Source organism: Denticeps clupeoides, chromosome 14, assembly GCF_900700375.1.
Source record: "Denticeps clupeoides chromosome 14, fDenClu1.1, whole genome shotgun sequence".
Classification (NCBI taxonomy): domain Eukaryota; kingdom Metazoa; phylum Chordata; class Actinopteri; order Clupeiformes; family Denticipitidae; genus Denticeps; species Denticeps clupeoides.
Window position 1 is genome coordinate 18171728 of NC_041720.1, and position 14845 is coordinate 18186572.

The 14845-nt window shown below is 43.8% G+C and overlaps 1 protein-coding gene across 1 annotated transcript; it reads left to right on the plus strand.

Annotated features, from left to right (window-relative positions):
* Positions 1 to 764: 764 nt before the first annotated feature.
* Positions 765 to 3299, plus strand: LOC114803334 (transcription factor SOX-11-like). Its single transcript, XM_029002833.1, has one exon. The coding sequence runs from the start codon at positions 804 to 806 to the stop codon at positions 1776 to 1778; it is 975 nt and encodes a 324-aa protein (XP_028858666.1). The 5' UTR covers positions 765 to 803; the 3' UTR covers positions 1779 to 3299.
* The last annotated feature ends 11546 nt before the right edge of the window (positions 3300 to 14845 follow it).

The following is a 14845-nucleotide window of genomic DNA, read 5'->3' on the forward strand; positions in this document are numbered from 1 at the left end:
AAGATCAGCCAATGACAATGGACCAATCAAGAATCGTTCATGGTAATGAGGATCCCCACCTACAGACGTGCGTTGTTGTGTCTGTATTACATGTGAAAGTTCTTTTTGATAGTGGGTATCATCTGGAAGTGTGAAAATCTTCCCAGCCATAACACATTCAATTTGTGCATTCTAAAAATTGGCCTCATTTAAACAATTTTACCGCAATTTATATTAATTTAAGATCTGCAGCATCTTGCATTTCCACTGAATTTTATGTACAATCTAACCATGTGGGCTTTTAAACTTTGAATGAAGACCATTGTCCAGTTGCCATTAAATTGCTCAAACTGAATCAATTTTTTCTTAATGCTAAACAAGTATATTTTCTTTTGCAGAAAAAAATTAACAACACCATGTGACAGGTCCACAGGTCCCCAGAATGTACCCAGCATGCAACACCTGCCTGATCTGTGGAAATATGTTTAATGAGACATACACAAATACGTGATACTTACCCAAACAAATACAGACAAATACAAAATACAGAAAACATCATTCTTATTTCATGTAATGTTGAAAGGTGGACAAGCTCAATTATAGTGTAAAACTCGGTGCAAAGACACGCGCATGCGCACACGTGACCGGGATGGCAGCACCACGCCACGCCCGACCACGCCCACCCCGGTCCGCAGCCGGGTTAACGTGGGGAGGGGCGGGGCCGCGGGGCCGCCATTGGATAATTACGCGTGACGCGGCCGGCGAGCGACTCCTAATAACAAGTTACGGGCGAGCGCCGCAAGTTCGGCGGCAGAGACGGGACCATGGTGCAGCGCGGCGCGGCCGAATCGGACTGGTGCAAAACCGCCACCGGCCACATCAAGCGGCCGATGAACGCCTTCATGGTGTGGTCGAAGATCGAGCGGCGCAAGATCATGGAGCAGGCGCCCGACATGCACAACGCGGAGATCTCCAAGCGCCTGGGCAAGCGCTGGAAGCTGCTGAAGGACGGCGAGAAGATCCCCTTCATCCGGGAGGCGGAGCGGCTGCGCCTCAAGCACATGGCCGACTACCCGGACTACAAGTACCGGCCCAAGAAGAAGCCGAAGCTGGACGGGCCGCCGCGGCCCACCACCGCCCCGTCCCCGGAGAAGAGCGCGGCCAGAGCCGCCAAGGCGCCCGGCAAGAAGGTGGCCAAGGCGAAGAGCAGCAGAGCCGCTCCGCCCCGAACCGCTCAGGAGTACCGGTACCAAACCGGGAGCCGGTCCGTAAAAAGGGAGCCGACCGACGACGAGGACGAAGACGACGACGACGACGACGACGAAGATGACTACGAGGACGAGGATGACGAGGATGAGGGCGACGAGGAGTTCGAGCGGCCGCTCAGCGTCGCCAAAGTCCCCGCCAGCCCCGAGCTGAGCTCCGCGCCGGAGCCCGAAGCCGCGAGTCTGTACGAGGAGTCGAGCAGGAGGAGCTCCGGCCCGGCGCGCCGCTTCTACAGCTTCAAGAACATCACCAAGCAGGGCGCCACCTGCCCGGCCCTCCCGGCCCCGGCGCCCGGCGAGGAGGACCTGCTGGTGGACTTCAGCCTGAACCTGGCGGCCGGCGGGCCCGCGCCGGAGCCCGGCAACCCGGGCAACGTGTGCCTGTCCTGGGTGGACAAGGACCTGGACTCGTTCAGCGAGGGCAGCGTGGGCTCGCACTTCGAGTTCCCGGATTACTGCACGCCGGAGCTGAGCGAGATGATCGCGGGGGACTGGCTGGAGGCGAACTTCTCCGACCTGGTCTTCACCTACTGACTCGGCTATGCACTAAACGAAACGGATTTTTCCTTTTTTCCTGCTTTGCTCCGATTCTGAACTCCCGTAAGAACACTTTTTGATACATAACCAACATACCTCATCTTTTTTTAAAGAAAAAAAAAAGGAAACTATTTTTCCAAGCATATTTTTGTACCATTAATTTAAACGAAATGTTCTTAAGGTGCAGTAGTTTTTTTTTTTTCCTTCAGGCACTTCATTGTTTTCATTATGTTTAAGCATGCAGGGATGGATAATATTAATAATGGCCCACCGCCGTCGTTTTAAACTAGACAGATGTACAGTTGTAGCTGTTACTGGATTGTGGGAATCTAGATCTCGTTGCTGGTGCTAGAGTTGATGTATGATGTGTAATATAGTTGTGCACCACCAGCAGTTTATGTATATTGGTGTGAATGGATCCCAGATTGGAGACGTGGACATGGATTTTTTTTTTAATGATTATTATTACTGTTATTGTGTGGCACGATTTTTTTTCTTTCATTGTTTTTGTGCAATATACAGTTTATGGACCATCTGCCTTCTACCAAATGGTTACCTGTTGTGATGCTGAAGTTTGTCTTGACCAAAAAAAAAAAAAAACTTAAAAAAGGTAATAAATCAGCTGGAACTGATCCTGTGGGTTGTGTGTGGTGGTGTGATGTTTGGTGAAATGTATTCATTTAATATTTTCCCTCCTGCACGTCATGCTGGACGCGGGCCCAGACACATCCCTCTTTCAAGCAGATGGACCTGCATTAATGTATTATTTATAATAATAATAATATCTTTAGTGGTGGTAGGCGTGACTCTGAATAAGTTGGTTTGGAGCTCCACCCAGCAGGGACCAGTCTACTTGCTGAGAGCTCAGACAAGTTTAGAACTAAAACCCTCTTGAAAGCCACTTTAATCTCGCAGCACAGGTCTGGCCTCCCTTGGTTTGTCTTGAAATGTTAAATGTGTATGAGGTCTAAGCAGCCCTTGTGCTCCTCTTCTGTACCCCTCTTTTCTTATCCAATATTTGAAGAACTTTTGGGGTGAGTTGGTGCTAATTGAGTGTAATTCAGTCTTGGCTCAGTTGCACCGGCCTACTTTTTCTGACTATTACTGCACATGATTAACTTTCTTGCCTTCTCCCACGACAATTTGCGTGGCTTCCCAGCTGTCCTGAAAAAGTTCTTATGGGGGACACTTGGTGGAAGATTCCATATATTTTATTCTTACCATCCATGGAGTAGGTGTGTTATTGTGACGTGTGTGTGTGGCTTGCCAGTCTACATGCTAGTTTTAGTTCCTAATCTTCAGGAAGTGGAGATGGCTGCTCTAGTCGCAACGTACAAGTCTGAGCTACAGTTTTTGACCAAATGATCGCTGATCGCTTTGATCAGACTGTTTTGCTTTCAGAACATGAAGCTGCGTAATTTCTGCTAGTTGACCAGGCTGCTCCATCTGACTGCTGTGGTGTTCTCCAGGGTCCTTTCAGCTCAGGGCATACATTATTCCAACCAATTCCCATCATTCCGTCTGGAGCGCTAATCTTAAAGGTGGTAAAGGTGCCCGAGGTGTTCACCATGATGTGTCGGTTTATGGTTTTGAACATTTCTCTTTCTGCTAATAAAGTTTGTCTATGCTGGAAACAAAAAGAGCTAGATTTGGTCCTTCCTTTGGCTCCTTCATCAAGTGGAGCTATTGACAGGAGGTGGGGTTTCTTCATAGGGTTCTAATAATGGCCAGTCAGTTTGATTAAATAACGTCCGATAAAGAAGTGGCACTAGTTTATAGGATGAAATGGGCTGGCACATTTAAAAAAAAATAAATAAATAAAAAATATGGATTTAATCATATCGGTCTTCCTCGGAGGCCTCCTGTGTGCACACAGTGGGCTGGAGATTTGGGATTTGTCCTCTCAGCTGGAGGCAGACCACCTCAGGAGATAAAAACAAATCCAGTTCACAGACAGGCGGCTTTAGCGCGGATTTTTACCGCCACTACTCTGTAGTGGGAACCAGTACACGACCCTACCGACACCTGGTTCTCACCTCTGTTTCACGTTGAGGTGTTTCAGGCTACAGAGACTGTATAGAGATTATAGAGACTGCACTGGATGCACACGCATGGATATAAAAAGGGTCACAAAGGTAATAATTGTGTCCTGCATTCATGTAGATGTTACTTTGACACAGCAGGATAATGAAGTGATTGTTGTTGTGAAACACTGCAGCACAGCATACTGTGACAACGTGTCCTCTGCTTTTAACCCTCATCCTTAGTGAGCAGCCATGACAGGCATCTGGGGAGCGGTGTGTGGGTACGGTGCTTTGCTTAGTGGCACTTCAGTAGCTCAGGAGTCGAAACAGCAACCTTCCAATTAAGGGTCCGCTACCTTACCCGTTAAGCCACCACTGGCAGAAATGGAATGTTTGAGGTATTGATTTGGTCTCCAAGTCATTCATGGACTCATGATCCATGATCCATCACACAACTTTCAGAACTCGCAGGATATTCTTCTGACAGCTTCATATCAGATCCCACTTTCAGAGGTCTAGAGGAGTCCATGCTCCCTGTGATACAGACAGAAGTTGTACTGGTCGGGTACTGGTTCCCACCACAGAGAAATGGAGGTAAAAATCCGTGTTAAAGCCTGCCTGTGAGCTGGATTTGTTTTTATCTCCCGAGGGGGTCTGGTACGACTGATGTGTAGTTTGACAGGTCACAAACTATGAGTTTTCTGTTTTCGTACAGTAAATCAAAAACATAGGAGACACCGAGACACTGATTACATCTAAAATCTATTAATTCGTTTTAGGTCTTGCAAATACTCTACTGATTAACCCAAGGAATTAAGTAACATTGAAGAACTGGCTGGGTTGCCATGTTTAGTCCTGGCCTGATTTTGGCATGTCAAAGATTTAAACAGATTTCCTGGTGTCTCCCAGAGTTCACGTCCCAGTTGGGTGCGTCCTGGTACAGCATCCCTGCCCCCACCCCACCCCTTTGTAAAACAGAACAGTTTCCCCAGCATTACCAAGGATATACAGTATATCCTCAGCAAAAAAGACATTTCAGGGATATCTACATATCTGCTCCGAATGCTTATGCATTGCTGGCTGGAGCACTGTGACAGACATGTCACATCAGGTATGTCTTATTTATGGAGGTAAACAGTTACCAACACGAAACGACATGAAAATCAAAACCACAATATTTCAAAACTTTCACCTATAATCTGTAAAATTCTATTTATAAAATACAGACAACATACACACCCTTATTGAAGCACTTTTGACCAGGTATCTATCAGAATTGCACATCTTGACCTGCCAATACTGACCAACTGTTCCAAATCTGTCTGATTTTGAGGACGCATCTAGTCCACAACTCTCTTCACGTCGCCCAACTGGTTTTAATGTGTTGCATTTAAGTCTGGGACAGTCCTAACATGCCTAACGTCCGGATTCTGGACTATTTAACACATACAAAACCAGCAAAACAGATAATTAGATAAATCTTCAATGTTGGTGAACAACAAAATTAAAAAAGCAGTTGGCTCATTTGTGAGGCAAAATATTGCCCACTAAATATTGCCTACTACATAATGCTATAGATATGTCACATATTACAGTATAGATATTGTATGGAAAAATTATGAGGCAAATTTATTTTGATGCCATGTTAGCTTTTGAATAAAAGCTACTTTAGATTGTTCTGGTTTTCATTGCCCTGTGTCTGATGGTAAAAGCAGGTAATGATGGTAATTTGTGTGTAAGTCGTGTCTTTTTGCACCATCAAGAAGTATATTTGATCCCGGATGGGGAGGCTACAGCCAATAGTTCCTTCCGCTGACTTGACTACCCAGAGGAAGTTCAGCCGCTGTACACACCCTCGATGGAACAGTCATCTGATAAGAAAATAACTTAAATAAGAACTGAGTTTCTCAATTTTAATTCCCTACCAGCAAATTTGACCAATTCAAAACCAACCCATTTGGCAACACAGTGTGCATGTTTTCTTCCCTTGTAATTTGTTCACGCGCCCTCAGCAGACATCACACATGTGATCTCCTGTGTATATCACAGCCCATCAGCATCCTTCCAACAATCCGAAGATGTTGAGATGGACTGGTTGCTGTTGTCTTCAACTCTCTTCTTTACTCGTAGTTTTCACCTTTTTGCGTTTTTTGTTTGCTATATGTCCACATGAACTAAATGGCCATATTCCCGGGATCACTGGAATCACTCTGTGCTGCAATCTTTCATTCAACAGCTCCACTGTGGAGGTCGACCAGAGCACAAAGAAAACACCCACGCACTGCTCCCCGGTCCCCTGTCATGGCTGCCCACTGCTCACCATGGGTGATGGTTAAAAGCAGAGCACACATTTCATTGTGTTATCGTGTGCTGTGCTGCAGTGCTTCACAACCACTTCACTTCCACTTTCTCAATGCAGTATTAATTTCTACTGATATTATTTTGTGTCTTCGTAGTAGCCAATGTCAATTACATTCAGTTTACCACGTTCATGCACTGTAAATCAAAAAGCAAGATTCTACAGTATGAGTTTGTACAGAAGTCGGGCAGTGAAAGGAAGGAAGGAGCAGGAAAAAGGATGTGAGGTCAGACTAGCGGGGTCACCGGTCACAGAGCCCAAAATACAGATCAATGTGTCAACTCTGTGCTTCCTGCTGATCCCGCATGCTGATAGGACGCTGCAGCTCTGAGAAAAAGAACAAGCAGAGACCCCGGCTTCAGAAATTTGAACCCTGACTCTGTGCACAGAGCCAGACCATTAAGAACCATGCATTGTGGCTTGTACTGTGGTATTTTCACTCCTCAGGGTGGGACAGATGACACGAAAATCACCTTTTCCACCGTCCCTGCATAAAATAATGCTTGTGAGTTCAAGTAGAAAAAAAAATCCAGTTCAGTTAAGCTACAGTCTAATGAGAAAAAGTGGACCTGGGCTTTCTTCTTCTTTCTTATTCTTATGTTTATTCCTATAGCTAAGTGAGAGAAAGAAAATCACAGTTATGTAATCCATATAAAGTGACAATAATGCTAATATACAGTACAGAAACTAGAATATAAGACATGTTTTAATGCACAAAGATGCAAGACATTTTCGTTTGTGGATCATTCATAATCTAAAATTAGGTTATGAATGATCTTGGTGCATTACATAAAAAAAAAAAACGCTTGTTATCACGGCTCTGCCCTCTGCTGAGTCTTTGTCCCACAACTATATTGCCCTGTTTTGCTCTGTTTTCAGCTGCGTTTATCTGTACATAAGTTGCCCATGTGTGTCAAATAAGCGAAACATCTTCTTTTGCTCCAAACATGACACTGCTTGACTACATGGTTGGTTTGAACCTGCAACCTTGCTTTTATCAGTCCAGAGTCTAATGGGCTAATTCAGGCCTCTGTGAGTCCCCTGCTCCCTTCTGTCTGTGAGTCATTCTGGGCTCGGAGTATTGATCCTATCGACCGGGAGCTGGAGCGCCGCCTTCCTCAGGCTTCCTGGAATAAGATTTGAATTTTGACTTGTTCACCCAACTTCCCGCATAAAATGATGATCGCAGCAGGCAATTTTAGCGTTTGTGTACAACTGACCCACAATGCAACACTTTTTTTCCAAATGGCTAATCGGTATTTGTCTAATAACTAATTACAGAGTGGTATTTTGTGTGTTTTGTGTGCTTCTGGTCATATTTGAATCATTTTCAAACCTGGTCAGGACCAGGTTATTATGAATATGTCCTGATAGACAAAAAAAAAGTTGGAATTTAAAGAGGGTGAACTTTCTTTTTACCATAACTACTCTCAACTTAGATCAAATGAGTTCCGGAATATATATATAAAAAATGAAGACTATATTATTCGAGCAGCATCAGAAGGTAGCAGAAGAACAGTCACTGCGTCTGCATCCATGGAACCGGAATGAATACCATGCCGTCCTGGATCACTCTTCTATCATAATTAGCACAGACAGGCAAAAGCTCGCACAGACATCCTTGTTTTGGCACAGAGCTTGTGCAGCGCTGATTATAGTTTATGTGCAAACACACACACACAAAGGCCAGACGCAGAGCTTCTATGAAAGCAACACAGAGCGCCTTCTCAGATTCGAACGTCAAATGGGGCAAGAGAAGAGCACAGCAGCTGTGGGAACACAGACTCCATCTGCCAATAAAAGAGTCTTCAGATCCCCAAAACAACTGCTGTGTCTTTCCTTCTATTGTATTTAGGCCAAAAGCAAGGATTTCAAAAATCAGGTGCCAAGTGAGCGAGCTGGTGTCATCACACACTTCTTTCAAATAAGGTTTTTCTCATGAGGCAGACACTGTGTAGTGTGTAGACCAAGACTCAAAGAAGGACAAGGTGACCACTAGGCACCTTGGATTTGTACTCGGTTTCTATCATTGTAATCGGGTCGGCTTGGCTCCGTCAGCAAACACAATAGTACCTATACTTTTTGTCTATAGTACCTATACTTTTTGTATGATTTGCTGCTTGTAAGTTTGTATCGGTGATTGGTAAAAGGGTTTTGCATGTTGTCGATTAGTTTTATTAAATGCGCATTTTTGTAATGAAATGTTAATTTGATTTGCAAATCTTGGCCACAGTCGTCAGTTGATGCATTTTATGTTTTAAACATGCTCATTTCCTTCCCCTTTTTGTCTATCGCTCGTAGCGCACGCAAAGAAAGACAGGCTTTTAGAAAGCTGCACTTGTCGTGTTGGATCCTGTCGGGGATTGCAGCTCTACCCTGGATACTACTCAGACCCGACACTTCCACGGTAAAACATGCGCTGACTACACTAGGGATAATGGGGCTCTCAGGGGCCTTGGGTGCTTCCAGGGGTGCTAATGATCAAGTGGGTGAAGGAAAGATACCAAAATTTGAAACATGAAGCGGTCTCTCGGCTTTCAAACACGCAACAGTTGAGTAAACACGGCGCACTCTGACCTCCGACCCTCAACCCTTGCCCCGCCTGGCAGACATCACTTCTGACCCAAGACCAGGGATCAAGTTCTGACCCAGTCAAAGCTAATCTAATGACCGTGAAGGACAGCGAGAAGTGGAGACAGATGGAGAAAATAGATACGTTAATAGATAAAGAGGGAGCGAAAAAGAATTATCATTAAAACGGGAAAGTTCTAGCAGTGCTGATTTAGGCACAAATTTATTCTGAGGGCTTTTCAGCATTTATGAAGTCTGAGATCCTGTCATGATGCAACAGAAAGGATGGTGTGTTTGGTTACACTGTTCTGGTCTTGGCTGGAGCTGAGCTGACTATAAGCCAAATCCCAGTTGTCAGGGGTGGCTGATGGGTACAGATGGCTGCAGGTTTTGTCGAGAAGAACACGGAGCCACTGTCTTGGCTCCTATGGACTAGATCTGGTGTGTATCACTCATTTGTCTTTCGTCGAAGGCATTATTAAAAAAACACATTATTAAAAGAAAATGGTTCGAAAAAAGCATAGATTTGTCAATACAGTCCAGGATAGCGGAATAATAGAACTTCAGTCTGTTAAATTGACCTATTCACTGCTGCTTCTGGTATTTTATCTGTAAAGCTCCTCCTGGGCCAGAAGGACCAAATGGGTTCAACATGAGATTCCATGTCAGCAACCTGTTTCCCAGTGTTATAACTAATTTCCAGGGTGTTACAGTTCCATTACCCTTCACCATTTCATTCAAATCGACTCCAAAATCCTTTTGAACTTTGAGAAAATGTTATATCTATTGTGTGATCACCTGTTTTTATGAAGCATACTAAAACCAGTATTTTATGGAAATTCAAATACATTAAGATAAATCAAATACAGATGCTGAGCAAGACTGATGTATCTTGTAGCATGGCTTAAAAGTATGGTTGGGTAAAGAGCATACCCAGCAAGAACCAGAGGGCTACTGTTACTGATTGGTTAGAAACAGAACATCACTCAGGGATTACTCCAAGTTTCTGCATCTACCCAACTTCCTTAGCAGTGCCCTGGAAGTCCCAGCAGAGCCTGTTACATGTTTGCCCCTGTAGGCATCCTGATGCGTGCTCCTGAAATTGGGTCAGGGGATGGGTTGAATGCAGAGGACACATTTCATTGTGTGCACTGGGTGCTGTGCTGTGATGTGTCAAACCACTTTTTTATGTGTCCCCAGTGGCTCAGTTAATGTTAAACATACAGTAATGTCTAACCAATAAAATATCCGATTAACAATAAACTAACAGAAAAATGCATGCATGACAATTTATCACATTCTTGTCTAACTGATGTCTAATATATCCTGAAAGTTCAGAAAGTTTCCATGTTTTCATATTGCTCATGGAAATCAGAAAACCAGCTTCTTAGCTTACCGTACAGTCAACACATCATTGAGGTTGAAGGGATGAAGGTTTACCCTTTTAATTAAATAAGCCTGATTATTCAAACTATGATGCTGTTCTTGTGTGAACAACACCCTGCATGGTAGGGATGATTGGCAAGATCTGTAGATTTTTTATTTTATTTTATTAAGTCAGGTTTAAAAGACTAGGTATCACAATCCCTGCTCGGTCAGCACTTGAAGAATCCACACAAATCCACAGCCTCTTGATGGGGTGGGTCTCACATGTCCATCCTGTTATTTACACCGGTGACATATCATCAGTTGTGTAACCAGACTTCAGTGGGTGATTTGGCATTTCATCACAACACACCCCAGCCATGGCAGGCCCACTTTGTGATTTTGATGGCATCTACTGCAACAGATGTGGACGTGTTTTAAGTTAGCCAGGACATGTAAGTAAGGACATGCATTAACAGAAATGTTCATACGTATACATGGCAGTGGCTACACACCAACTACCTCTGGGAGGTCATTATCTGCACCTTGTGAACCACCCTGGAAATCCAAGTTCCTTAACTAATATGCAAAGCCTTACATACAGGGAGTGCAGAATTATTAGAATTATTATCAAAGCTGAATGTTTTTGGAAGTAGTTTTTAGTTTGTTTTTATTTTTAGCTATTTTAGGGGGATATCTGTGTGTGCAGGTGACTATTACTGTGCATAATTATTAGGCAACTTAACAAAAAACAAATATATACCCATTTCAATTATTTATTTTTACCAGTGAAACCAATATAACATCTCCACATTCACAAATATACATTTCTGATATTCAAAAACAAAACAAAAACAAATCAGCAACCAATATAGCCACCTTTCTTTGCAAGGACACTCAAAAGCCTGCCATCCATGGATTCTGTCAGTGTTTTGATCTGTTCACCATCAACATTGCGTGCAGCAGCAACCACAGCCTCCCAGACACTGTTCAGAGAGGTGTACTGTTTTCCCTCCTTGTAAATTTGATGATGGACCACAGGTTCTCAATGGGGTTCAGATCAGGTGAACAAGGAGGCCATATCATTAGTTTTTCTTCTTTTATACCCTTTCTTGCCAGCCACGCTGTGGAGTACTTGGACGCGTGTGATGGAGCATTGTCCTGCATGAAAATCATGTTTTTCTTGAAGGATGCAGACTTCTTCCTGTACCACTGCTTTAAGAAGGTGTCTTCCAGAAACTGGCAGTAGGACTGGGAGTTGAGCTTGACTCCATCCTCAACCCGAAAAGGCCCCACAAGCTCATCTTTGATGATACCAGCCCAAACCAGTACTCCACCTCCACCTTGCTGGCGTCTGAGTTGGACTGGAGCTCTGCCCTTTACCAATCCAGCCACGGGCCCATCCATCTGGCCCATCAAGACTCACTCTCTTTTCATCAGTCCATAAAACCTTAGAAAAATCAGTCTTGAGATATTTCTTGGCCCAGTCTTGACGTTTCAGCTTGTGTGTCTTGTTCAGTGGTGGTCGTCTTTCAGCCTTTCTTACCTTGGCCATGTCTCTGAGTATTGCACACCTTGTGCTTTTGGGCACTCCAGTGATGTTGCAGCTCTGAAATTTGGCCAAACTGGTGGCAAGTGGCATCTTGGCAGCTGCACGCTTGACTTTTCTCAGTTCATGGGCAGTTATTTTGCACCTTGGTTTTTCCACACGCTTCTTGCGACCCGGTTGACTATTTTGAATGAAACGCTTGATTGTTTGATGATCACGCTTCAGAAGCTTTGCAATTTTAAGAGTGCTGCATCCCTCTGCAAGATATCTCACTGTTTTTGACTTTTCTGAGCCTGTCAAGTCCTTCTTTTAACCCATTTTGCCAAAGGAAAGGAAGTTGCCTAATAATTATGCACACCTGATATAGGGTGTTGATGTCATTAGACCACACCCCTTCTCATTACAGAGATGCACATCACCTAATATGCTTAATTGGTAATAGGCTTTCGAGCCTATACAGCTTGGAGTAAGACAATATGCATGAAGAGGATGATGTGGACAAAATACTCATTTGCCTAATAATTCTGCACTCACTGTAGTGTCCTTCTCTGGAAATTCACATTTCAATTAGTAATATTTTTTCTTTGATAAAGTTATTTCAATGGGCAGAGTAATGGAAACCCAGTGTACATCACACTCTCCTCAGGGACTATCCTCTCCTTTCTGACCCCTGCAGTGCATCCAGTTCTCCATGGGTCAGGAAGGGTCACTTTGGGAGCCACCGTGAGCCAAACCCAACATTGCTGTGTGAGGAGTCAAGACCATCTGCTTGTTTTTCTCGAAACAACCTCCAAATAGTAACCATCGCCCCAGTGCCACACGCCATCTAAATAGTTTTCAGTTCTTCAGAAAAAAACTTTTCCCTGTTTAACATGATGGCCAGATATTTGCCGTGTGGTTGTGAAAACAGTGACAACGCTGCCAGTTTCTGTAGGCAATCAGCGACTGACAGACACTCCAGGGCACCTCAGGTAAGCCCGTGATTTAAAGCCTCATTTATTGAAGTCTTGAATGGGTGCAACATTGTCAGAGCCAATAAAATGTTGTCACGGCCTGATGAACATTTTGAAATTGTCTGAATATCTGTGCAAATTGCTCCTAAAACACGATTTGATCTGCGTCATAAAAATTAGTAGTCTTGTCACACATGCGTGAACACATACGCATGTGTGTCTTTATAAGGGTGTTGTTTCACACTTTCAGATGATTTCCTTGTAGTTCAAAACCCATTGCCCCAGGCTATTTATTCAGAATGGCCTAATGCAGCATTTCTGAAACTATGGACAGGATTTCTGCCAAAACTTGCTCAGTTCAGGTCTGATATCAGTGGCACTCGTTTCAGCATTCTAGAATGTTCAGTGTTCCTGCCCATGTCTCATTCACACACACACACACACACACACACACACACACGTTATGAGAGCTTTCAAGAAATCTTGCAGTGTTCGAAGCAAGTGAATCTGGAAATTTTCCATTGGAAGCGTCCATTAAATGATGCCAAATTACGGGATGAGTTAGAGCTAAATTAGTTAAAATATCACGACATTTCATGCATCCACTTTATTTTTAGCAATAGCAAAATTATGTTTGGGTTTACAGAATTCATTTGTTCTTGATATTTAGCTATTTCAATCCTGAGATGCTAGCGAATGAGCCCCCAGACGTAAGAAGCAGTGCTGCAGTTGGTGCCAGGTTGAATACAATACATATTTCACATGGTCTCAGAAGAAGAGCTCCTGAAGACCTGTGGGGTTGTTGATAGTGGACCTCTAGGTATCAGCCCACCATTTATTACAATATTATTATTAAGCTTTTACTTTTTTTTAAAGATTAAACTTTCATGTTATATTTCAGATATTTCATCTTTGGATGCTCTTATTAAAGAAGTTCTGTCTTTGGCTGTCTCTGTATCTCTCTCTCACACTTTTTCTCTCCACCAAATGGAGAGCCCATCTGTTCTCCAGTGCAGACAGAATGAAAGGAAAGAGAGACGGCTCTGTCATTAACAGTATCACAGCCGCTCCAGAAAGAAGAGACCCTCCCATATGTGCTGTTGGAGTCCAGAAGCAGAGAACGTCTCTGATCACATGCAGCTCTGTGCTTCCTGACAGATGTGAACGGAGGTTTGAGTCCGTATGGCTGCAACCGCCTTGCTGGGAAACGGTGAAGTTTGCCGTGGTAAAAAAGGGGCGAAAATGTTGCTAAGCACAAAGCGCAACAAAGCACACCCCACTTGGCACTTTTCATGTTTTGTTGCATCACAACCCGGAATTAAAATAGATTGTGAGATTGCACCATTTCATTTACAGAACATGCCTACAACTTTGAAGATGAACATTTTTGGTTTGTAAAGCAAACAACAAATAGGACAAAATAACAGAAAACGTCAGCTTGCATAACTGTTCACCACTCCTAAAGTCAGTACTTTTTACAGCCACCTTCAATTACAGCTGCAAGTCACTTTGGATCAATCTCCATAAGCTTGACACATTTTGCCAGTGGAATTTCTGCTGCTCCAGCTCCTTCTTGTTGGATGGCTTTCACTTGTGAACAGCAATCTTCAAGGTTGACCACAGAATCTGATCTGTACGCTGCTCAAGTGTTCCTTTAGCAGCGCGCCTCAGGTCATTGTCCTGCTGTAATGTGAACGTCCGTCCCAGCCTCAAATCACAGCCAGACTGACAGACTTTGCTTGTCCCTCATTTCCCTGTATTTAACACCATCCATCCTTCCCTAGACCAGTTTCTGAAAAACATCCTGATGCATGATGCTGACACCGCCATGTTTCACTGCAGCGATGGTATTTTTGGGGTGATGGGATGTGTTGGGTTTGCACCAGACAGCATTTTCCTTGGTTGCTGAAAAGTTCAATCTCACCAGAGCACCTTCCTCCATACATTTGGGGAGTGCCTTTTGGCTAAGCCCAGAAGACCCGGGTTCGAATCCCACTTACTACCATTGTGTCCCTGAGCAAGACACTTAACCCTAAAATTGCTCCAGGGAGACTGTCCCTGTAATACTGATTGTAAGTCGCTCTGGATAAGGGTGTCTGATAAATGCTGTAAATGTAAATGTAAATGTAAGTATGGCTTATTGTGGTCCTGTGGACTGATACTCCAGTATTTACTGTGCAACAGTTTTGATGGGCAGCCCTCAGGTTTGTTGTGGTACCATGTTCTTTCCATTTGAAGATGAT